At 40.6% G+C, this 24,212-nt stretch overlaps 2 protein-coding genes across 2 annotated transcripts in view; both read right to left on the bottom strand.

The window, feature by feature from the left end:
- Positions 1-24,212, bottom strand: part of LOC128734919 (eIF-2-alpha kinase GCN2) — a 181,904-nt gene that overhangs the window by 64,450 nt on the left and 93,242 nt on the right. The gene's annotated exons all lie outside the window — the stretch shown is intronic.
- Positions 10,438-23,427, bottom strand: LOC128734923 (protein O-mannosyltransferase 1). The gene is made up of 4 exons (XM_053829329.1): positions 23,084-23,427; positions 22,859-23,024; positions 12,247-12,382; positions 10,438-12,179 (listed from the first exon to the last, which is right to left on the bottom strand). The coding sequence occupies exons 1-4, from the start codon at positions 23,425-23,427 to the stop codon at positions 10,438-10,440; spliced, it is 2,388 nt and encodes a 795-aa protein (XP_053685304.1).

Below are 24,212 nucleotides of genomic sequence, written 5' to 3' on the forward strand. Positions count from 1 at the left end.
GACAGACAGACAGACAGACAGACAGACAGACAGACAGACAGACAGACAGACAGACAGACAGACAGACAGACAGACAGACAGACAGACAGACAGACAGACAGACAGACAGACAGACAGACAGACAGACAGACAGACAGACAGACAGACAGACAGACAGACAGACAGACAGACAGACAGACAGACAGACAGACAGACAGACAGACAGACAGACAGACAGACAGACAGACAGACAGACAGACAGACAGACAGACAGACAGACAGACAGACAGACAGACAGACAGACAGACAGACAGACAGACAGACAGACAGACAGACAGACAGACAGACAGACAGACAGACAGACAGACAGACAGACAGACAGACAGACAGACAGACAGACAGACAGACAGACAGACAGACAGACAGACAGACAGACAGACAGACAGACAGACAGACAGACAGACAGACAGACAGACAGACAGACAGACAGACAGACAGACAGACAGACAGACAGACAGACAGACAGACAGACAGACAGACAGACAGACAGACAGACAGACAGACAGACAGACAGACAGACAGACAGACAGACAGACAGACAGACAGACAGACAGACAGACAGACAGACAGACAGACAGACAGACAGACAGACAGACAGACAGACAGACAGACAGACAGACAGACAGACAGACAGACAGACAGACAGACAGACAGACAGACAGACAGACAGACAGACAGACAGACAGACAGACAGACAGACAGACAGACAGACAGACAGACAGACAGACAGACAGACAGACAGACAGACAGACAGACAGACAGACAGACAGACAGACAGACAGACAGACAGACAGACAGACAGACAGACAGACAGACAGACAGACAGACAGACAGACAGACAGACAGACAGACAGACAGACAGACAGACAGACAGACAGACAGACAGACAGACAGACAGACAGACAGACAGACAGACAGACAGACAGACAGACAGACAGACAGACAGACAGACAGACAGACAGACAGACAGACAGACAGACAGACAGACAGACAGACAGACAGACAGACAGACAGACAGACAGACAGACAGACAGACAGACAGACAGACAGACAGACAGACAGACAGACAGACAGACAGACAGACAGACAGACAGACAGACAGACAGACAGACAGACAGACAGACAGACAGACAGACAGACAGACAGACAGACAGACAGACAGACAGACAGACAGACAGACAGACAGACAGACAGACAGACAGACAGACAGACAGACAGACAGACAGACAGACAGACAGACAGACAGACAGACAGACAGACAGACAGACAGACAGACAGACAGACAGACAGACAGACAGACAGACAGACAGACAGACAGACAGACAGACAGACAGACAGACAGACAGACAGACAGACAGACAGACAGACAGACAGACAGACAGACAGACAGACAGACAGACAGACAGACAGACAGACAGACAGACAGACAGACAGACAGACAGACAGACAGACAGACAGACAGACAGACAGACAGACAGACAGACAGACAGACAGACAGACAGACAGACAGACAGACAGAAATCCTTCTTTATAGGTATAGATTATAATAAGACACACTGGACTAATTTGGGCTAGAAGGTTTACTTTAGATTGAACTAAGAATTGAATTTAAAATTGAACCTAAATTTAAAGTAATTTGGACTTGGAAATAGACATGAAATGGGACCTAAAACAGAATTTGAAGATTCTATTTGAAATTCGAATTTAATTAGGCTTGGTACTGGATTTGAAATTGGAATTGAAATTAGAGTTTAAATATGAGTTTAATTTTACCTAAAATGGAATTAAATTAGACTTGAAATTGGGCCTAAAATCGAACATGCAATTGAACTTGAAATTGAGCTTGACATGAAATATTTCACCACGCACACATATAAAGATTTTTTGACACTAGCTGGGGCCCTCGCTAAGGCTGTTTGCAGTAGGAATAATATCAACAACGTCGAATTTCAAACTCCCGGATCCTCCCCTCCACTCTTTGCTCCCCTCTCACACCTACATAAACGAGCCTCAGCTAATGTCATTCTCGTTAGTGGCGAAACCGCAAATTACTTCATTGCACATTAAATTAGGGCTGGTACCAAATGGCCGAAATCAAAAGGGCCGAATTTCAACGGCAGTCACAGAAGGCCGAATCACGAATAGCCGTATCACGAATGGCCGAATCACGAAAGGCCGAATTTTTTCGGAATGCCTTAATAACTATTCAATAAAAACCCGAATTAATCCACCTAGCGGCGTGACCTAGCCTTTCTACTGCCACAATAATCATTAATTAATTTCTCAGGAACATCTATAATTAACTTGACTATATTTTTAAATATCCGTTCCGTATTCCTCAAAATCCTTATTTGCCAGTAAAATTCACAACGTATTGCGTAGAATAATTATATTTTCTTTCCTTGGGTGCGTAAATACTTGTAAGCGTCATTTATGTTATTTGATGAACACCTTATTTAGTTTTATAATCGGTCGGCCTTAACTTTCGGGTTTCAGAGCCACATACGAAACTTGTTTTGAACTGACAATATGAAATATGTGTTCATAGCAGATTTTTTGATATTTTTTTTGAGTGGTTTTAACCCAAAGGGTAGATTTTTTTTTGATATTTTGATATTATATAATACCATGCGTTCAAAAGTTAGCATCTTTGAAAAACAAGAGTTCAGAAAAATTATTATTACCTATACTTCGCTTTTGAAGAAAAAGTATATCTACACCAAAATGATTAATCTCAAAATGTTACTGTTAGTTTGCTTGGCTTCAATTTTGCAATATATCTGAATTAGAAAAAATAACTGAATAGAGCATTAGATATGAAAAAGAGAAATTGAACTTTTTCTTAGCTAGCGCTCCTTCAGATAATTATTTTTGCATGAAAATCAAAACTTAAGCTTCTTCTGAATGTACTTTCATGAAAAGATAGTCATTAGCTTGATCGCATCGTTTTTACAATGTTAGGGGGTTAGGAAAACAAGATGAGGTCGAAAAATAGTGCAAAAACTGCACCATAAACATGCTTGAGAATGAGAAATATGATCGATATGATTTCCAGTGCTTGTCATTTTTGATTTATTTATTAAAACATGATACATGACATAAGACATCTGTCCTTTAAAATGTCACTAACGAAAACAAATCTTACAAAGTTACTACCGTGCAACGTTTACTTCCTATTTTTCATATAACATTTCTAAGTTCTAGTATCTATGGATTGAAAAGAGCATCTATTAATGCGCAAAATTTGTATAAATTTATTTGGAACAATCAACTCACTAGTATTTTGATCCTATACACCACTATACTTATATACTTAAATTAACTGCTTTTCTCCGCTTTTTGCTTTTCTTGTATAATTGTGAGTAACAGCAAGTGCAGAAAATGACAATTGAAAACTTTTCGGTTGAATCCCACTATTTAATATTTATTTGCGACAGATACGTAGTTCGCGTAAGACGTGCAGGCTTCGTCAGTGTCTTATTTCAAAGCGTATACGTATCTGTCGCGAATAAATATTAAATAGTGGAATTTAGTCAATAAAAGTTTTTTTTCTTTTCTTTTATTTCAGAGTTCGTATTCCACGAAGAGGCTTCAAAAACTTCAGACTATTGACATGTTTCGCACTTTTCTTGAATTTCATTGCAAATTTAAAAATTGCGAATTGTCATCACATACACATACATACATACATACATACATACATACATACATACATGCATACATACATACATACATACATACATACATACATACTCACATACATCACACACATTGAATACAATCAACATTTGATTGATATGTTTTGATTTCACACGTTTTAACGGTTTAATATACGGTGCTTAAGTGTTAAAGTTTGAATAACTTTTGAATGAACCGTCCGATTTCAAATAACTCAGTTTCGTTTGATAGATCTTAGCAGTAATTTTCAAATAATAATAAAATATGTGATGTTTTACATTGAATTAATCCTTATATGTTACAAAAATATGTTTTAAATACTATTTTTTCACATTTCTTTCTGTAACTTTCAAACTACAAGTCCAATCGTCATGAAATTTGGAAGTTAAGGGTTTGCAACGCCCCTCTTTCATATGCAATCAATTTTGTTCAAATCGGTTAAGGGATCTATGAGATAATGAAGTTCCTTATTTTTCGTATTTTTATACATAACTTTTGAACTAAAAGTCCGATCAGTATGAAATTCAATAGCAACCAATGGGACACCTAGACCTTTCATTTGACACTAAGAACATTAAAATCGGTCCAGCCATCTCCGAGAAAAGTGAGTGAGATTGAAAGCGTTACATACACACACACACACACACACACACACACACACACACACACACACACACACACACACACACACACACACACACACACACACACACACACACACACACACACACACACACACACACACACACACACACACACACACACACACACACACACACACACACACACACACACACACACACACACACACACACACACACACACACACACACACACACACACACACACACACACACACACACACACACACACACACACACACACACACACACACACACACACACACACACACACACACACACACACACACACACACACACACACACACACACACACACACACACACACACACACACATACATACACACACACAGAAAATGCTCAGTTTTCGAAACTGAGTCGAATGGTATATAACATTCGGCCCGCAGGACCTTCTTTCCATTTCCGGTTTTCCAAGTGATTTCTATACCTTTATACTATATATTTATATAGTAGAAAGGCAAAACATGAATTGGCAAGTAGTTAACAAATAACTTTAATCAAACAGAATAAGCAACACAACTATGTACTATAGAGTATGGAGGATTGATAGTTCTTTGTTCCCCTAAGCGCAAATGAACTTCGTTCCTTATAATGTGCGAGATTTATTTACCGTGTTAGTAGCAAATGTTTCCTAGATGATTCAGGGAGAGACGGTCGAAGGCTGCGAGTGTGCGCCGGTGACCCGCCGTCGGATGCGCTGGCCACTGCGGGGGGCAGCCCCTCTGTAGAAACCACTTCTATTTAGGCGCATGCATTTTCCTAGGTTTACTGACTAGTATGGATTATTCCTTAGTTGAGTCCGAACGAGCGACAGCGAGTAAGCACAGCTTGTACCCCACATTTTTGCAGGTTGAAGGTCGTGAATATTTTCGGCCGAATATGACTTTCGGCCTTTTGTGATTCGGCCATTAGATATATTATGCCATTTGTAATTTCGGCCATTTGTGTTTCGGCCATTCGTAGGCAATCCTTAAATTAAACTTGAATTTGGATTAGCCTAAACTTGAAGTTTTACTTCAATCCGGATATTCGTTTATAACACATATATAATCGAACAAAAACAAATATATTTTTGTAAATAAAGGCTTTATTTCGAATTTAAGTTTTAAAAGTTGTTTACCCATAGATGCAGAACGCAACAAACAATCATTACTCTATTGAATCGCTTTTGCCTGGATAATACGCTTCAAACGCTTTTTGAAGTCGTTACATACGGCACGCACTACTTCCATCGGAATGTCATCTCATATCTTTTTGATAACTAACCTCAATTCATCCAAATTATGATATTTATAATCCTTGAGCTCCTGCTGCATGTAACCCCAAATACAAAAATTTGGTGGGCTCAAATCAGGAGCACTTGGAGGCCATTCCTTTTTCGATATGAAATCCGTCAGATTAGTTTTGCACCTCGTCTGGACAAGATTTGCAGTGTGGGCTCCATCCTGCTGAAAGCAGTAGTATTCTTCACCTTACATTCCCCGAACGTAAGATATAAAATTTTGTTTTAAGACCATTTTTAGATAGTATTTTGAGTAAGTTTCACACCCCTTTTCAATAAATACAAGGGGAAGTTTCCCTTTCTTCGAAATGCCTTTCTTGTTTTCCATTTTTTCCTTTTCTTTTTCCCTCTTTTTTATTTCCGGTTTTTGTCTTTTTTAACTCTTTTTGTCTCCTTTTCGTCTTCATCTGTTCCGTTTTTTCTGTTTTGACGCCCTGAATCCCCGCCATTTCTGTCGCGTTTATTCTATTCTTAGCTCTTTTTCCCTTCCTGCTTTTCGTTTTTTATCACCCGCTTTCCGTCTTTTTTCGTTCATTTTTTGAGTCTGTTTTTTTGTGTTTCTTTTCTTCTTTTTTGTCCTATTTTCCCGTTTATTATCCCATCTTTTTCCTTATGCATCCTCTATGTTTCCTCTATCGGTTTTATTGTTTCTCTCTTACTATTCTTCTTATTCCTTTTGGTTTCTTTTATTTTATGGTCCATATTCCTGTTCTTCTCTTTTCCTCTCTTTTTCGCCATTTCTCTTCCTCTTTTTCTATTCCATTTTTCTGCTCTTCTGTCCCGTTTTTCTTCTTTTCTGTTCAGTTTACCCTAATTTTTTTCTTCAAAGCGCTTTTTTAGCAACTTTTAGGTGACTTCACCAATTCATACGTACTCTGTAAAAAAGTTGAAGGTTACGTTTGGCGATAATGTGCATTTGGAAACAATTTAACAAAGCGAAGAACAAAACTGTCGGCCGGCTGACCCTGCTGTAGCACAGGGTTTCATAGGGAATTACCAGGCGAGCTACATGGTGACTCACGTAACTGCGGACCAGATTTGTTCCATCCTGCAGAAATGTCATGACATGCCCACGCATCACATCTGTATCAATTTCAAATCAGCATATGATAAAGTCGATCGAGGCCAGCTATGGCAGATAATGCAAGAACACGATTTTCCGGATAAATTGACGCGACTGATCAGAGCTACATTGGATCGAGTGATGTGTTTCGTGCGCATCTCGAGGATACTCTCGAGTCCCTTCCAGACGCAGCGATGGTTGAGACAAGGTGACGGCTTATCCTGCATGCTGTTCAATATCACTCTTGAAGAGGTGGATTCGATGAGCGGCCATCGAAACGAGAGACACGATTTTCATCAACAAGGGTAGAAAACTTCTGCAGATGAATTTGATATCATAGCCAGGAACTTTGCGATGGCAGAGGTAATGTACGTCAGACTAAAAGGATTGGGCTAAACGGACAGTAACCGTTGAAGGCGGCGAAATAGAAGTAGTAGATGAGTTCGTGTATTTGAGATCGCTAGTGACCGCGGACAACTACCGTAGTAAGGAGATCCAGCGACGCATTCAAGAAATCGGGCCTAATTTACTCTTTACAAAACGCTACGATCAAGAAGCATATGCCGTTCGTAGGGCGGCTGACAATGTACAAATTCCTTATTAGGCTGGTAGCTCTTTATGGACCTGAAGCCGTTTGCTACTCTCGGAGGACATGCGCTCCCTTGGCGTATTCGAGCGGAAGATGCTACGGACGATATTTGACCAGGGGGGCCTCAACGTGCAAGATGGCTCAACCAGGTAGAAGTGATTTGCGACTTCTGAGATGATTGGGGAATTGGCGACGGGCGAGTGATCGAAGATCGGGTTGAATGGAAACGACTGCACGAGAAACAGCACGAGCCACCGGCTTAGGCTGTTGACGGAGACGACGAAGAATAAAAGTATTGATGTCATCTGTCATGTAACCATACAGAAATCAAATATTGTTTTTGGCGTAGGACTACGTCTTTGTTTACTATACTGGGACTAGGTAGCACTTCGCGAAAACGAAAATAGAAGTGTAACGTTTGAATGAAAGATTTCAAATGCTAATAACTACTAAACTACTGAACGAAACTGAACCATCTATATGTCGCAGGACAGTTAAAATGACCAGCAATTTTATAGGGGGTAAGAGAGCAATTTTAAGGAGGGCGTAAGAGGGAGGGGGGGTGCTTCCATACAAATGAAACACAAATTTCCCCAAAACTCGAGAACTAATCAAGCAAATGGAAACAAATTTGGAATGTAGGGCTCTGTAGAAGGCAAGAATTTTTTCTATGGTAAATTGAGACCCCTTCCATCTTTAGTAGGGGAGGCTCCCATACAAATAACATACAAATTTCATAACTGGAGTACTAATCAAGCAAATGGAACCAAATTTGACATGTGCGGGTTTTTGGAGGTAAGAATTTTTTCTATCGTGTACTGAGACCCCTTCCCCTTCTAAGAGGGAGGGGGGCTCCCATACAAATGAAATACAAATTTCCTCATAACTCTAAAACTAATCAAGAAAATGGAACCAAATTTGGCAGGTGGGGGTTTTAGAAGGCAAGAATTTTTTCTATGGTATAATGAGACCCATCCGTCTTTTAAGAGGGACGGGGCAATTTTTGCTATGGTGAATTAGAACCTTTGCTTTCTTTAAGAAAGGGAGATTCCATACAAATGAAATACAAATTTCTTCATAACTCGAGAACTAATCAAGCAAATGGAAGCAAATTTGGCAGGTGGGTTTTTTTGGAGGCATGGATGTCTCAAAGCTTGCAGGCGTTGTACTTATGAACCCTCGTCCACGTATTTTCAAAGCCACCATTGATTTAATGTTGAATTGAATTGAAATATTTCGCTCTTCTCTTTTAAACATTCACTTAAACTATGCCACTCACAGATTCTTATAAACATACATATGCCAGAAAGGCAGTTTACATTAGTTTTTGATCTGATGATCTGATATAGTCCTACGTCACCCTTTCGTACAACCCTTAGGGCTGTATACCTTGTAGTTTTATTATCAACAATCCTTCCTTCCTACAACCTTTTAACTATTTTCCAACGAAATGGCAAACATACACCTTCATTGCATTGATATCAACATATAGCATCAAATTCAACCGAACAGTACAACTGTAATGCACTTTACCAACACAGATATCAAATTGACCTTGGTATAATCCTCATGGTGTTAGGGCGAGGAGATTTTATCAGTTTTTCTGGTGAACTTCCCCAACACAGCCATCGAATTAGTTTCGGTTTAATCGTCGTACGAAAAAAATCTCCGACCTGTCGAGACGAGAAAGCTTACTTTTTCTAACGTACTTCTCAAGCACAGACATCAAATCGGTCTAGGTTTAATCGTCGTTAAGAATTTTCGTTCTATTGGGATGAGGAGATTTGTCGCAGGTCACAGATTTTTCGATAAGGAAAGCAATCGAAATCACAGTAAACAGATGGTGTATTTAACTGCCGTCCTTGCCTGTGAGACAATGCCATTAAGAAGGAAATGTATGGGGAAATTTGACTTTGAAACTTTTTGTTAATTTTACCTGTTCAGAGATTCAAAAGAAAATTGTAATAAAAATCACATAATTGCTGCATCTATTGTGAATCGATCACTATCCAAATTATTAAAATTAATTCATAATTGGCGGAGTTCAAAGTCTTTCATATTTTCGTAACGCTAACTAGAATCTAAATTAAGGAATCACACCCTGTGGTTATAGGTAATTCTACGTCAAAAGTAAACGTGCTAGCCACGATGTTATGCCAAATAATTTTACACCAATTTCATACAACGTAAGTTTTTTTCTGGTCCGCCTTTGTGCTGGCTCTAAAAACGTAAATTAAATAGCCGTAGAGCTTTTTTAATGTGCTAGAGAACTGAGCAGAAATATACATGAAATTATCATTATTTTATTGATTGTTAGTGTTATATTCATTGCTGTTCATGCTTAATATCATGCTTAAATCAGGAAATCCAAGTTTTTTTCTAAGTTTACATAATTTCTTAATATTTCACATGAAATAAATGTTTCAAATTAACTTAATAAATTAATCTGCTTTAAAACATAGTACTGAATGTAGAAATTACAACCGCATTAAACACGAAAAGTCAAGTTTATTTCATGTTTTCCTGAAAATTCAATAACTTTTTCAAATTGATCTCCTGAAAGTAAGCAGTGTAGTAAAAGTACCCTCTCGGCTCTCATCTTTGATCGATTCTATCGACATGCTACTAGAATTTGTTCAAAACTAATATCTTGTTTTAAATGCAGAATATTACAATTTATTTATTTCAAAGCGGCGATTCTTACAGCACGGAATCACACTCAAAGGCTAGTGGTGGTTTTGTCTCCTAATAACTTATGGGTAGGATTATGAACAGCGCACTAAATAATCACGTATTGCGCGTGTTCCATCGTCTTCAACTCTATTGCTTCGAAACTATTTCGTTCTGCAAAACCGTATCGGTGAACTTCGCACGGCTCAAGGACCATCTTAGCCAGAGGGAGCTGACAATTGTGTACTTTGACTTGGTAGGCGTAAAAAAGTCTCATTTTACCACGGGTTTCATAAACCTTTTTTTCGGTTTTTTCCAAAATCGAAAAACTCAAAATACTAACTAAAAATGATCGCTTTATTTGTTAACATTTTATTATACAAAATTACGTACGCTAAGCGTGCTATTTTTAGAGTATTAGAACGAGTATTTTAGTACGGCTTGATCTGTTTCCTACGGCTTATGAACGATCAAATCCCACGTATCTTTGAGGCGAAGTTTCAGCACTTCATCCGCACTGAGTTCGGTTGTTCCGTAGGAAAATACACTATACTTTGAGTAGAAGTAGAAAACTCCAGCCACCCAGGCTGCAAGGATGCTGTTAAAAATCACCGTCACAAGTTGAATCTTCACAAACTTCCTGATGACTAGCTGAAGGTGTTCCAAAACGAAGCACAGCAGTAGGATTTTGTAAAGCAACGCCGGCAGGTAATTGTACAGGAACAGCGTTCGTTCCATGAAGAAATATGGCAGATAGTGGATGAAGTAGCCAGCTAGGAAGATCTCGCCTCCAAAGCGAAACTGTTGCCACTCTTTTTCATCGAGATCGAAAATCTTTCGACGTCTGCGGATCAAATAGAATACCAGAAAACTACCATACACGATTATGGAGAAACTAGCCGAGTACCAGATGACCAAGTTTCCGAGCAGATGAATCTGTGCGTTGGACGCGGCATCCACCCAGTAGGCAATCCCTTTATCCATCAGTGGCCAATCGAATGGCTCCGATGAGTACATGTGGCCTTCCATTTTTTCCGCATGGAACAACATTTTCATCTGCAATTCTGAGAATTTATCCCAAAAAGATAATTTAGTTGGCTCAGTTGGAATCATCTCGGTTTTCAACAACTTCTCCAGTACGTCCTTCTTGTCTTTATCTTGGGTGTAGCGATGCTCTTCAACATTCCAAATAGTGTCTATACTAAACTGTCTGCGATCAGCTGCGACTTCAAACTGATTGAATCCCCAATCCGGCAGTTGTTCTCCGGTGAACTTTAACGCCGCAGTCGTGTCAACGTGTATCAGTCGTATCTGCGAAGTGATTGCGTTCCATTTGTTCTTCGAATCCTTTGGGTTGAGGATTTCTATTTTCCACAACAGGTTGGCTGGCATGGATATGTTGTAATCTATGTAGCAGGATATCTCCTGACATAGGGGAGTCATGGGAGACGCTACATCGTGGGAATTCAATGCCCGACTGGTGACTCCGTGAACCAGCTGAACAACGTCGCCATGTTCGATGTAGTCCGGTTCGTCCTCTACCACGATGTTCTCCTTATCCGGTCGCTTAACTATCCACCAATTGTTTACATCTTTGAAACCATAGCACGTGACCTGCTGTTGATGGCTTGATCCTCGGCCGTCTTTATACTTGATCGGATAAACATGGGCGTGGGAGTGAAGCCAGCATACGCGACCATGCGTGTGTTTGAGAGTTATTTGTGAGCCGTGCTGAATGCGTAGAGGTTGACCTTTGGTGATCGACGCTAGACCACCGTCTAGCGACGCCTGGAAGGCACTGGTCATCACGCTGTCATGAGGTCCCGCTTTGTAAAGAGCGTTGAGATGAACGTAGAAGCAACCTAGATACAGGGCCGCGGAAACTGCCAGGAAAAGTGCTGCCTTTGTGACACTTTTAGCTATCAGATAGAGGTTGGACTGAGTTCGATCGGGAAGCTGCATCCAAACGTGACGACCGACGATGTAACACGCAAGGAAGTAACTGTAGAATCCGATGTATTTCACGCAGACCCCGGCCGTCAGTGCGGCTGCGGCTAAGGTACCGAAGGTCCACCACCGGACTGTAAAAGGATGACTGTTAAGGAATTTTAGTACAAATAGAATGCCAACGCTGGAAAAGAGTAACAGCATCGGTTCCATCAGGATGAAGCGAGAATGCGTCAGGAGTGCATTGTCTGTGGAAGATTAAAGTTCTATGTTTTATGAACCTGAAAGGTGAGGTAATCAGTTGAAGGTTCTTACCGAAACAAATGAGAAATCCTCCAATGATACACATTCGCTGGCTCAACTTGATCTGCCGTAGGATGCTGTATACTACGGGTGCTAGAAGGGTACCGCACAGGGCCGGTATGAAACGGAAGGCGAAAACTGGTACACTCTGAAATGGTACAAAGGTGTTCAATCAAATTGAAGTCTTCAACTATATTTTTTTAACAATTTCGTAAAGCTTTGAAAAAGAATAATATTTTGCTCGAAACGTCGGCAGAAGAGAAAAAATCAAGTTTTCATGCGACGTTTCTATGGATTCAATGAACAATACGATTTTCATTCAGCGTATTGTTTTTAATCTCAGATTTGTAACATCGGGAACTATTATAATGTGCTATAAAAACTCCCAAGCAGCCGCGATAGAATGATGATAGAAGGATATTAACAATTATTATTATAATGATATTAGATATTATAATAATTATTATAACAGTATTAGAATAATCTTCAGCGTCGTACAAAAACGAACGGTGCCGCATTTTTCTATTTTAAACAACTTCGTCATAAACAAGATTTGCTTTCGTCTACCATGGACAAATAAAAGTGACAAAAATCTATTCGTGGATTTGTTATGCCATGTGCACGAACTATCAAACTTGCACGAAAAAGGGAAATTAGTTTCAATTAAACCTCAAACGTCGATGTTTTTACTTCAAATAATCTGCTGATCTGCTGCTGATGCTCTTCGTCAGCCATATTCAAAGCGGATAGAAAAACCAAAAGGACTTTAATTTTTAAAAAAATAATGTAAAATAGTGGTTTTCTTACATTATTATTTGCCGATTACGAAAAGCCAATCCATAAATATTAATGCCAAGTATTAGTTTAAATGTAATTCGCATCAAAGTTGGTTATAATGCTATAAATTGACCCGCCATAGACGAAGTCATCCAGCACTCTACACAGATATTCGTCCTGAAAAGAACAGTTTTTGGTAATTGATAAAACACTATTACAAATTGTGCTTTCTTTTCGGTTATCATTAGCAGCAAATCGGTTTGATTGTTCGGCAATACACCGCCTTCGGCAATGGGAGCCCCATTCAGAAGATTGTCGAATTGTTTGTCGTTACGGATAGCAAGCTGCAAATGACATAGGATGATTCTAGTGTTCTTGTTGCTATGTGTAGCAAAAAGCTACCAGTTCCAAATGCTTCACTAGGCAACGAGTGCACCTGTAATAGAGCGTTCAGTGTAATTTCCTTTTCGACCGTGCGATCTACCGAAAATCTACCGAAGAACGGCACGACTTGCAGTTTATCGTAACCGGGAAGAGCCTTTCTTTCTTCTTTTATTTTTTTCTATAGATTGCTTTCTACTGGTTTTTTGGTACCATATCGATGGTTTGTGTTAACTGGTTCCACACTGCGGAGAGTTAGCCCTTGTTTCATTCCAACACATTACAGGTGCATTTTTGGTCCGTCCCATTTTTCAATTTTTGCCATTTCATTACTTAGGGGACGGGAGGGTATTTTCAGCTTAGGTTCAGTCACCACCGATAAGTATTGCAAAGTCAATTGTTCTTTATTGAGGGTATTAAAGTTTGCCATAAAAGAGTGAAATTTAAATTCCTTACTTAAAAATCACATATTAGGCTAGATCGTCTTACATGTAGGTTTTAATCCCTACTATTAAATAGTCTTAATTGTCGTAACAAATCGTAAGAAATCGTGATAATAAGTAATACAATTCAAATAGTGTTGAAAAATCACCACTTGTGATTGAACACACAATATGATGTAGGGTAGTTACTCTCAAGTATTTTATGTAATCATATATTTACTCCAATAAAAGGCTCGATCGTCGAAAATTAAGCTCATGCAAGCTTCACCACCGTTACTAAGCGTTTCATCGTCAATTGGTTGTTACTCCTAGTGCTAGATAGAGTTAGTAATATTTTTACACTAGCCCCGTAACTGCCCTGTACTCTAATAGCCGTATGCAAAGTCTGTCTATAAACAAGGGTCAAGTCTTAGAAAGAAGCTTAAGTAACAATTCCAAGCTCCAAGAACGTAATAAAGTTCGTATAGTGGTTTACATGACCAATTTAATAAAACCGCTAATAAAACTATTAGCTCCACCAGAACTTTCTGATGACTGTTATTAAACTGCTTTCTGATATATCGCAATACAACCTTTATAAAATTCAAGTAAAACCAAGTGGTTTTGGAATTTTTACTTGGGAGTTTAAGCCCGAAGCTTTGCTTTTTTGGGTTTTCCTGCTTATGAAGATTGCTAAGACTGGTCATTGAAGAGTTATATGTGCAAGCAAGTATAGCATCTTTCAGAGTGCATCCCATTATTCATACGGACGTTAGGATAAATACATTATAAATGCAGGTATAAATACATAAAGGAGGTATGGTAGGCATAATGGGGAAACCTACAAATGAACGAAACACATATGGCCGAAACACGAATGGCCGAATGCCATAGAAAATATTTTCGGTCCTCGACCTGCTCAAATGTTGGGTATATACTGTCCTTACTCAACTAAGTCAGTAAACTTAGAAAAATACATGCACCTAAATAGAAGTGATTTCTGTGGAGATACTATTTGTACTACAAATTAAGGTGCAGAGTTTGTGTCTTGTTTTTCTGAGATAGTGGTGCCAGAATTTTACGAAGTGCTTTTTCCCTTCATTATTTGTTATTTTTCTAAAACGCTGGTTGGTTGGTAAACGGCTGGGTAATGCGTACCATCGGTGCATTGCGCACCGGGCATAAAATAGACCCCACAGTGGTCCACAGCCTCTTACCCAGCAACTCCTACCCCTACCTCCTCGTGGTACCAGCCGGGACACGAGCAACCTCGGTGGAGATCGGATAACCAACTCCGGTGGAAACCAAGGTCTTAAGCTGACAGGGGAGGAGGGCTCCTTTGACCTACGCTGGCCCTCCGGCGATACTGTGGGGTTGGTTACGGGCTTTGCAGGCCTGAACCACTAAAATATCAAACCAATGGACTCCGTAAGTAATAATAACTCTAATCGGAACAATCGGCAAAGACCCAGGCGACGAAAGCGAACTAACGATTGGAAATTAGGAACTTGGAACTGTTGGTCTCTAAATTTCCTCGGAAGTACCCACGTGTTTTTTAAAGAAGTAAAGAGCCGCAAGTTCGACATCGTAGCGCTGCAGGAGGTATGCTGGAAAGGAACGATGGTACGTACGTATAAAGATGGTCATACCATCTACCAGATCTGCGGCAATACACACAAGCTGGGCACAGCTTTTAAAGTGATGGGCGAGATGCAGTAATGGGTGGCCGATCAGCCCCCGAATGTGCAGATTAAGAATCAAGGGCCGATTCTTTGATATTAGCATAATTAACGTGCACAGCCCTCACCTCGGAAGTATCGAAGATGTCAAAGACGAATTTTACGCGCAGCTGGAGCGTGAACACGACCGCTGCCCAAGACATGATGTCAAAACTGTCATCGGGGACTGTAATGCTCAGGTTGGTCAGGAGGAGGAATTAAAACCGGTGATTGGACGGTTCAGCGCACACCCGCAAACAAACGGCCTAAGACTTGTCGACCTAGCCGCCTCCAAGAACATGGCCATACGTAGTGCCTTCTTTCAACATAACCTCTAACAACGGTACACCTGGAGATCACCCAACCAGACAGAATCACAAATCGACCACGTTCTGATAGATGATCGGCACTTTTCAGACATTATCGACGTCAGAACCTATTCGGGCGCTAACATCGGTTCGGATCACTATCTAGTGATGATAGGGATACGTCAAAAACTATCTGTTGTGAACAACACACGATACCGGCGCCCGCCACGGTATAATCTAGCGCTACTGAAGCAACCGGAAGTCGCTGAAAACTACGCGTTATCTCTCGAAACCGCGCTGCCGAAAGAGGGTGAGCTGGATGAAGCCCCTCTTGAGGACTGTTGGAATGCCGTGAAAACAGCCATTAACAGCGTAGCTGAGAACGTCCTAGGCCGTGTGGCACCAAATCGACGTAACGAATGGTTTGACGAAGAATGCCAGCAGATATTGGCTGAAAAGAACGCAGCGCGGGTACAAATGCTGCGTAGAGCCACCCGTCAGAATGTGGAGCGATACAAACAGAAGCGGAGACAGCAAACCCGACTCTTCAAGGAGAAGAAGCGCCACCAAGATGAGAAGGAGTGCGAAGAACTCGAGCAGCTGTACCGCTTTCACGACACACGGAAGTGCTATCAGTTACTCAACCAATCTAGCAAAGGCTTCGTGCCGCGGGTCGAAATGTGCAGAGATAAAGATGGAGGTATCTTGACTGACGACCGTGCGGTGATAGAAAGGTGGAAGCAGCACTACGATGAACACCTGAATGGCGTACAGGCGGAAGACCATGATAGCGGAGGAAGTGACCACATTGGTGCAGCAAGCGACGAAGATGTGCCACCCCCATCGATAAGGGAAGTTAAAGAAGCCATCCAGCGGCTGAAGAACAACAAAGCAGCGGGAAAGGATGAAATTGGAGCGGAACTTATTAAAATGGGCCCGGACAAGTTGGCTGGCTGCTTGAATCAACTGATTGTCAAGATTTGGGATACGGAAAGACGGGGTTATCTGCCCTATCTACAAAAAAGGCGATAAGCTGGATTGTGAGAACTCCCGAGCGATTACTATCCTGACTGCCGCCTACAAAGTGCTGTCCCAAGTCATCTTCCACCGACTATCGCCAATAGCCAATAGATTTGTGGGAAGCTACCAGGCTGGCTTCATGGAGGGTCGGTCTACAACGGACCAAATATTCATCCTGCGGCAGATCTTCCAGAAGTGCCGCGAATTCCGAGTTCCCACGCAACATCTATCCATCGATTTCAAAGCCGCATATGATAGTGTAAACCGACAAGAGCTATGGAAATTTTGGACGAAAACGGCTTTCCGGGTAAGCTTACTAGACTTATCATGGCTAAGATGGATGGGATCCAGTGCTGTGTGAGAATCTCGGGTGGATTGTCGGACCCATTCGAATCTCGCAGGGACTTCGACAAGGAGATGGTCTTTCCTGCCTGCTATTCAATATTGCGCTTGAAGGTGTTATAAGACGAGCGGCGATCGAAATGCGGAGCACGATTTTCAATAAATCCAGTCAATTTATCTGCTTTGCTGACGAAGTGGATACTGTCGGCAGAACATTTGAGGCGGTGGAATATTAGTGCACCAGACTAAAACGCGAAGCAGAGAAGATTGGATAGAGGATAAATACGTCTAAAACGAAGTATATGCTGGCGGGCGAGACCGACCGCGACAGGGCCCGCTTGGGCAGTGCCGTGGTAATCGACGGGGTTGAGTTCGAGATAGTCGACGAGTTCGTATACCTTGGCTCACTGGCAACAGAGGACAACAATACCAGCCGTGAGATTAAAAGGCGTATTGTCAGCCGAAGTTGGGCCTACTACGGACTCTACAAACACTTGCGGTCGAGCAATCTGAGCCCTCGTAAAAAGTGTACACTGTAAAAAACGCTAATTAGACCAGTTGTCCTCTACGGGCATGAAAGGTGGGCACTGCTAGAAGAGGACCTACGAGCACGCGGAGTTTTTGAACGGCGGGTGCTAATAACCATCTTTGGCGGAGTGCAAGAGAACGGTGTATGGAGGCGAAGAATGAACCAGGAGCTCGCGCGTCTCTGCTGCGAACCAAGTATTCAGAAAGTGGTTAAAGCTGGACGGATACGTTGGGCAGGACATGTTGCTAGAATGCCGGACAACTATCCTGTAAAAACGGTTTTCGCATCGAATCCGGTAGGAACAAGACGAAGAGCGGCACAGCGAGCGAGGTGGCAAGACCAGGTGCAGCGAGATCTGGCGATCACTGGGTGCCCGCGGAACTGGAGATTAGTTGCCATGGACCGAAACAGACGGAGAGATTATACTGCACAGGCCTTGTCGTAAGACGTTAGGTCAATTAGGAAGAAAGAGACTAAAACGCACGTAAATATTTTTAATTGGTTTGATGGTAACATTGATCTTAAAAAATATTTTTATGAATATTATTCGAGAGAATAGTTTTCGACAAGATTCGGCCTTTGGAATTAGGCCAAATACGGTTTCGACCTTTTGTGATTGAGCCTTTTGTGACAGTTGTTGAAATTCGGCCCTTTGGATTTCAACTCTTTATTATTCGGGCATTCGTTATGTTGATGCGATGGCTAGGGAAAACTAAGAAGAGTCGGTAGATCTAGAAAAGCGAATAAATTTAAACAGATGTGACCCCATCTTCCAAGGTAGATAAACATGTTATCCGGATTGAATGGGTCTTTGGATCTTTTTGCTAGTGTAAAAGTCGGTGGTGACAGGGGAACTACGTCTTGAATACGAGAGCTCAGCGACCATCCGACCGATAGGACCTATCTACAATGATTCGAGGTGAGAAACTGACGCTATTCTTCTAAGAGTCTCTTGCTTTCTTGTATTTTGTTTTCGATTTGTCTTGCTTTTAGTTGCAAAGTTTCGATCCATGATGCTAAAAAAAAGAAATACGAAACTCCAAGTCTGAATCCTCATCGTGAACCAACAAGACTCAAGAGAATATTCACAGAAGATGCCCGTCGAGTTAGTTTATCTGGGAAGAGTTGCTCGCTCACGTGCATGATCTGCCATTTCTATTTCGATTGACAGTATCATTTGTTGCTTTGAATTCGATGAAAATAGTATATTCGGACACGTCATACACATGACATTTTTGCAATAAAGGTTCAACACGAAATTATTAGATCAACCTTGTGTTAAGCCTTGACCTTGAAATGAGGTCAGTCATATAAATGAATATTTTTTTTTACAATTGATGAAGGGACGGTAGAAGAAAGTAATGGAATTTTAGAGTGAAGGACAAAGAGCGGAAAGGTGAGAGGGGGGGTTATTAGTAGCTGCGCTAAACAAGTAGTCGCGTTGTGACTCCTAACTTTTGTCCAATGCTGGAAGGTGCATGGGTCGAACCAAGCTATAATCTGAGATTATAACCGGATTCGAACCCACAACACCTGCCAGGGCATGTGGCTCGCTGGTACTAATGTACCTTTGAACCATAGAGGCGCTGTTTCTCTTTAATGTGTATCGTTTACATCCTCTGAGTTTCATAGTTGTGCAATTTATTTTGCCCAGAAGATAAAAGAATCAAGTGGAGACGCATGAAAAAAGCTGAAGATTGTAATTCAACAATCTCAAGAGTGTTGAAAATGTTCAAGGATCGATTGACATTGGATCACAAACCAGGAGCAGCTTGCCGGAAGACGGAGGAAAAGATCAAGGCCAATTTCATCCGAAATTCCAATATTTCAACAAGTGATGTCATTGACTATAAGGATTGCTGGTGTTCGACTGTATTACTGGTTTGTTTCCATCGGGAAAAAATTTGCAGATGCAAACAAACCGCGTATACGTATACGCGGAGAAGTGTGCGTGCGAAAATTGTCAGCAATCTCTGTACAGATACATTGCCGTGAATCGCATAACAGTCTTATTTTCTATAGTGTTTCCTATATAAATGGGACTGTTATGTGATTCACGGCAGTACAGCTGCTGTGTGATGGATGACGAAACCAGGCGTATGAAACTGAAGGGGAAAGAGGCGCCTAACATCTTTTTACGCTTCCTACACGTCCGATACAAAAAGAAAAAAAGCAAAACACAAATTTTGTTCGGGCGCTTACCAATACATATTTATCCGATGTTGGCTACACGAAAAATGTATGGGAATGACATTTGTGACAGTGGGGTGGACGAAACATACGTCAAAGCTAACTTTCAACAAATCACAGAACAGTTCAAAGTGGGTAACCGCTTTAAACAGAAGAAAACGACAAAATTCGCATTGAAATACACTCAAATCTCTTTTAGTGTCACTATTGGGGGGACGTAAAAAATCGGTCGTAAAAAAAGTGGACGTTAATTCAAATTTTGGACGTAAAACGGGAGGACGTTAATTCAAATTTTGAACGTAAAACGAGAAGACGTTAATTCAAATTGGGACGTAAAAAAGTAGACGTTAATTCAAATTTTGGACGTAAAACGAGAGTACGTTAATTCAAATTTTGGACGTAAAAAAAGTGGACGTTAATTCAAATTTTGGATGTAAAACGAGAGGACGTTAATCCAAATTTTGGACGTAAAAAAAGTGGACGTTAATTCAAATTTTGGATGTAAAACGAGAGGACGTTAATCCAAATTTTGGACGTAAAACGAGAGGACGTTAATTTAAGTTTCGGACGTAAAACGAGAGGACGTTAATTCAAATTTTGGACGTAAAACGAGAGGACGTTAATTTAAGTTTCGGACGTAAAACGAGAGGACGTTAATTCAAATTTTGGACGTAAAACGGGAGGACGTTAATTCAAATTTTGAACGTAAAACGAGAAGACGTTAATTCAAATTTTGGACGTAAAACGAGAGGACGTTAATTCAAATTTTGGACGTAAAAAAAATGGACGTTAATTCAAATTTTGGATGTAAAACGAGAGGACGTTAATCCAAATTTTGGACGTAAAACGAGAGGGCGTTAATTTAAGTTTCGGACGTAAAACGAGAGGACGTTAATTCAAATTTTGGACGTAAAACGGGAGGACGTTAATTCAAATTTTGAACGTAAAACGAGAAGACGTTAATTCAAATTTTGGACGTAAAACGAGAGGACGTTAATTCAAATTTTGGACGTAAAAAAATGGACGTTAATTCAAATTTTGGATGTAAAACGAGAGGACGTTAATTCAAATTTGGACGTAAAAAAGTGGACGTTAATTCAAATTTTGGACGTAAAATGAGAGGACTTTAATTCAAATTTCGCTTGTTAAAAAAGTGGCGTAAAAAGAAATCGCGTAAAATGAATGGACGTAAAAAGAGATTCTAGTGTATCTCGTTTGGCAGGCTGTCTGTACTTGTGGCAAGCGAATTAAAACTTTTCATTTTAAAAGATATCATGAATATAGTGAAATTTGCAAAACTGAGTGTCTCCAAAATAGTTTCTTGCCAGTTTTGGAGCAGTACAATGAAAACCCACTATTACATTCAAGTCTCGTTTTACGTCTACTATTGGAGGATGTATAAAAGACGACGTTAATTCAAATTTTGGCAATAAAAACAGAAGATGTCAATCCAAATTTTGGACGTAAAAAGAGAGGACGCTAATTAAAATTTTGGACGAAAAGAAATCACGTAAATGAATGATCGTGATATTTATTTATTTAATTACATTTTAATGGGGCTTTCAACCGATGGTTAGTTCGCCCCAAAAGATCTTAAAAAGTTATTCTAGTCTATATAACTCAATTATACGCATATAGGTACTGGCTATATTTTTGAAAAATTTATCAATTGGATACATCATGTGCACTTTTGCATTCCACTGGAGGAGCATTTACCATGTCGCCAGACTTGATTAAATGAAAAATATTGAGAAACTAAACGGCTATTGACCGGCTAGACATTTAGTTAATGTACAGCATGATAGTTACCAAAGGCGTAAGTACACAGACTGGTTTGAGATTCTAGCAGTCATACAACGGACATTTGAAGTTTCCAAACACCATACAAATACCAGCAAACTAAGTCGAGTTTATTTCGAGGATATTTAATTTGTACAAAAATGCAAAACTTTCAGCTCACAAAATATCATAACAAGTGTGAAAAGTTACACATGATAAATCTGTATTTACTTAACAATACCGAGCTGTCAATGGATACTTTCATTTCGTGCTTCTTGGTCGTTATTTGACTGGGTGGGATAGCAAAAATGTGGGCGACTGGGTTGAACAATCTAACAAATATTGATCCTAGTATAATAATTTAATTTAGTCGCAACATTTAGAATAATTTTGAACCATAATTAAAACTTTTGGCGAAAAGGGATAGTTAATTTACTTGACCCACACGTTGTAGGAAGCAAACTCAATTTTACAGTAAACTAATTACAACTGATAAACATTTGACGATGTCAAAATTGATTGAAAAGTAGGTATTCTATTCATTAGGAGGTTAATGCGTCATCATTTTCGGCATAGGCACGCGAAGTGAAATCCACTCAACTGTGTACGGTGTAACAGGTGAATCACACTGTAACCAAAACAAAAAGGTAGGTATCATAAGCGCTGTACGCACAACAGCACCATAAACGAGATGCCTGACACTTTGCAAATGCATGCAAGTGAAACCAAAAAAAAACCGGCCAGTCAAATTGATATCCATTAATAGTGAAATGATGGGAATTGTAAAAAAACATGCGCGTTGCGGTAACCAACCGCGAAGATGCGCGCATTGTCCATTTCAAGCTGTGCAGTGAATGTCGAGGAGAGCAGCTTTATTCCGACTAATCACAGTTACATTGTGTTAATATAATCTGCTTTGCTACTCACTCGGTAGGCCCGAGCTCTTTGCTTGCACTTTTGCATAACCGGACCCCAGAGCCAGAGTCCACAGCCGACTGCAGTCCGCAAAGCGTCCGGCAAACTTTAAAGGTCGCTTCGAAGACCGAAGACGGCTCTGAGCTCGAAGACGATAATGAATTATAAAACCAGTTCTTGCCCAACATTTTTACAGACAGAAACACGTTTTGCCGACGATTCACACGCAAAGCAGCAACTTACCGCGTCGTATTCGCTGCCGATCTTGGGGAACTCGAATTTCCCACTGTATCCAACGGCACTGGCGGCTCCGGCTATCAGCATTTTCCCCAGCGGTGGATGTTGGTCAAAATAAAACGTATTCCGCAGGTATAACGATGCAAAGCGACCGTAATGAATTTCATCGAAACTAAAAAGTAGGTAAAATGCAATGGAACTGAGTGGAACAAAGTTAAGTCCACCACTTACACCACTCCGTTGGGATAGGTTAACCGATAGAAGCGGGTTACGAAGGACACCAGGAACAGCAGCACGGAGGCCCCATCCAGCTGAACCCGAATCACAAACGGATTCGCTCTGTCGCATTCGCCATCTTTGTCACCAGCAGCAACAGCAGCAGCCACTTGATTACGTGGTTTAAGCTTTTCAGGTTCCTCGCTTATAGGTTGAGCTCTTTTGTGATGTTTTAGCGATTTTTCTTCGTTTGCGTCCTGTTTTTCTACCGTGTCATTTTCTGCTGAACTAGTTTTAGCCTTTCTTGGTGACTTTCGATTGCGTAAGGTCACCTCTTGCGATTCCGGGATGGTTTCCATTGCTGGTACGCCCTCTGAATGCGCCTAAACGGACGAACTCACTTGATCGTTATTTACACTCGCGAACTAGGTTTATGGAATTTCATGCGTGTTGTGTGAGAAAAAGACAACTTGCGGGTAATTGAATGGTAAACTGGAATCTTCAACGGCTCGTAACCGACTGAGGTGAACGGAGAACGGCACGAAGTAAAACTGTAAAAGCGTGCAAGAAATGAATGAACATGGTGAAATGTCAGTGGGTCGGAAAAGTGTGTGCGTGTGCAAAACATGAACACTCAGAGAATAAAAATGGTTGGTTTTTAAGTTAAAAAAAAAAGGAAATTCAGGCTAGAAATGATTAACAAAGTGTTACAACGTACAAGGAACATCTTTACAGCGACAATTTCTTTAATGTTAAGACCTAAAAAGTCAATTGAGTACCCCTTCAACACAGTGGTTATAAACTTGTTGTGGCAACTGATTATAATATAATATTATGACTAATTCCGGCTATATATGAATAAATCCCATATATGAATTGCCGCCCAGTTAGCTTCGAGGTACGACGCTGGTCTAACAAGCCAGTCGTCTTATGTTCGAATCTCGGCTAGGCGGTGCTTGCTAGTTAGAGTCAGTAGGATTGTTGCACTGGCCCCGTAATTTTCCTGTACTCTAACAGCCGGCTGCGAAGTCTGTCGATAAAGAAGGGTAATGTCTAAAGACGGTATAAACCCATGGCTTTGCTTTGCATATGAATAAATCACTGCAACTAGAAGTACCAACATTGTCTTGCTTTTCAGATTTAC

This window comes from Sabethes cyaneus, chromosome 2, assembly GCF_943734655.1.
Source record: "Sabethes cyaneus chromosome 2, idSabCyanKW18_F2, whole genome shotgun sequence".
Lineage (NCBI taxonomy): Eukaryota > Metazoa > Arthropoda > Insecta > Diptera > Culicidae > Sabethes > Sabethes cyaneus.

What these genes read in the sequence shown, in the direction of transcription:
- LOC128734923 (XM_053829329.1), bottom strand. Translation starts at nt 23,427, where the DNA reads ATGGAAACCATCCCGGAATCGCAAGAGGTGACCTTACGCAATCGAAAG. An exon ending in ACCTATCCCAACGGAGTGGT is followed by an intron (nt 23,025 to 23,083) that starts GTAAGTGGTGGA and finishes CCTACTTTTTAG; the next exon opens with TTTCGATGAAATTCATTACG. An exon ending in TCGGCAGCGAATACGACGCG is followed by an intron (nt 12,383 to 22,858) that starts GTAAGTTGCTGC and finishes GTACCATTTCAG; the next exon opens with AGTGTACCAGTTTTCGCCTT.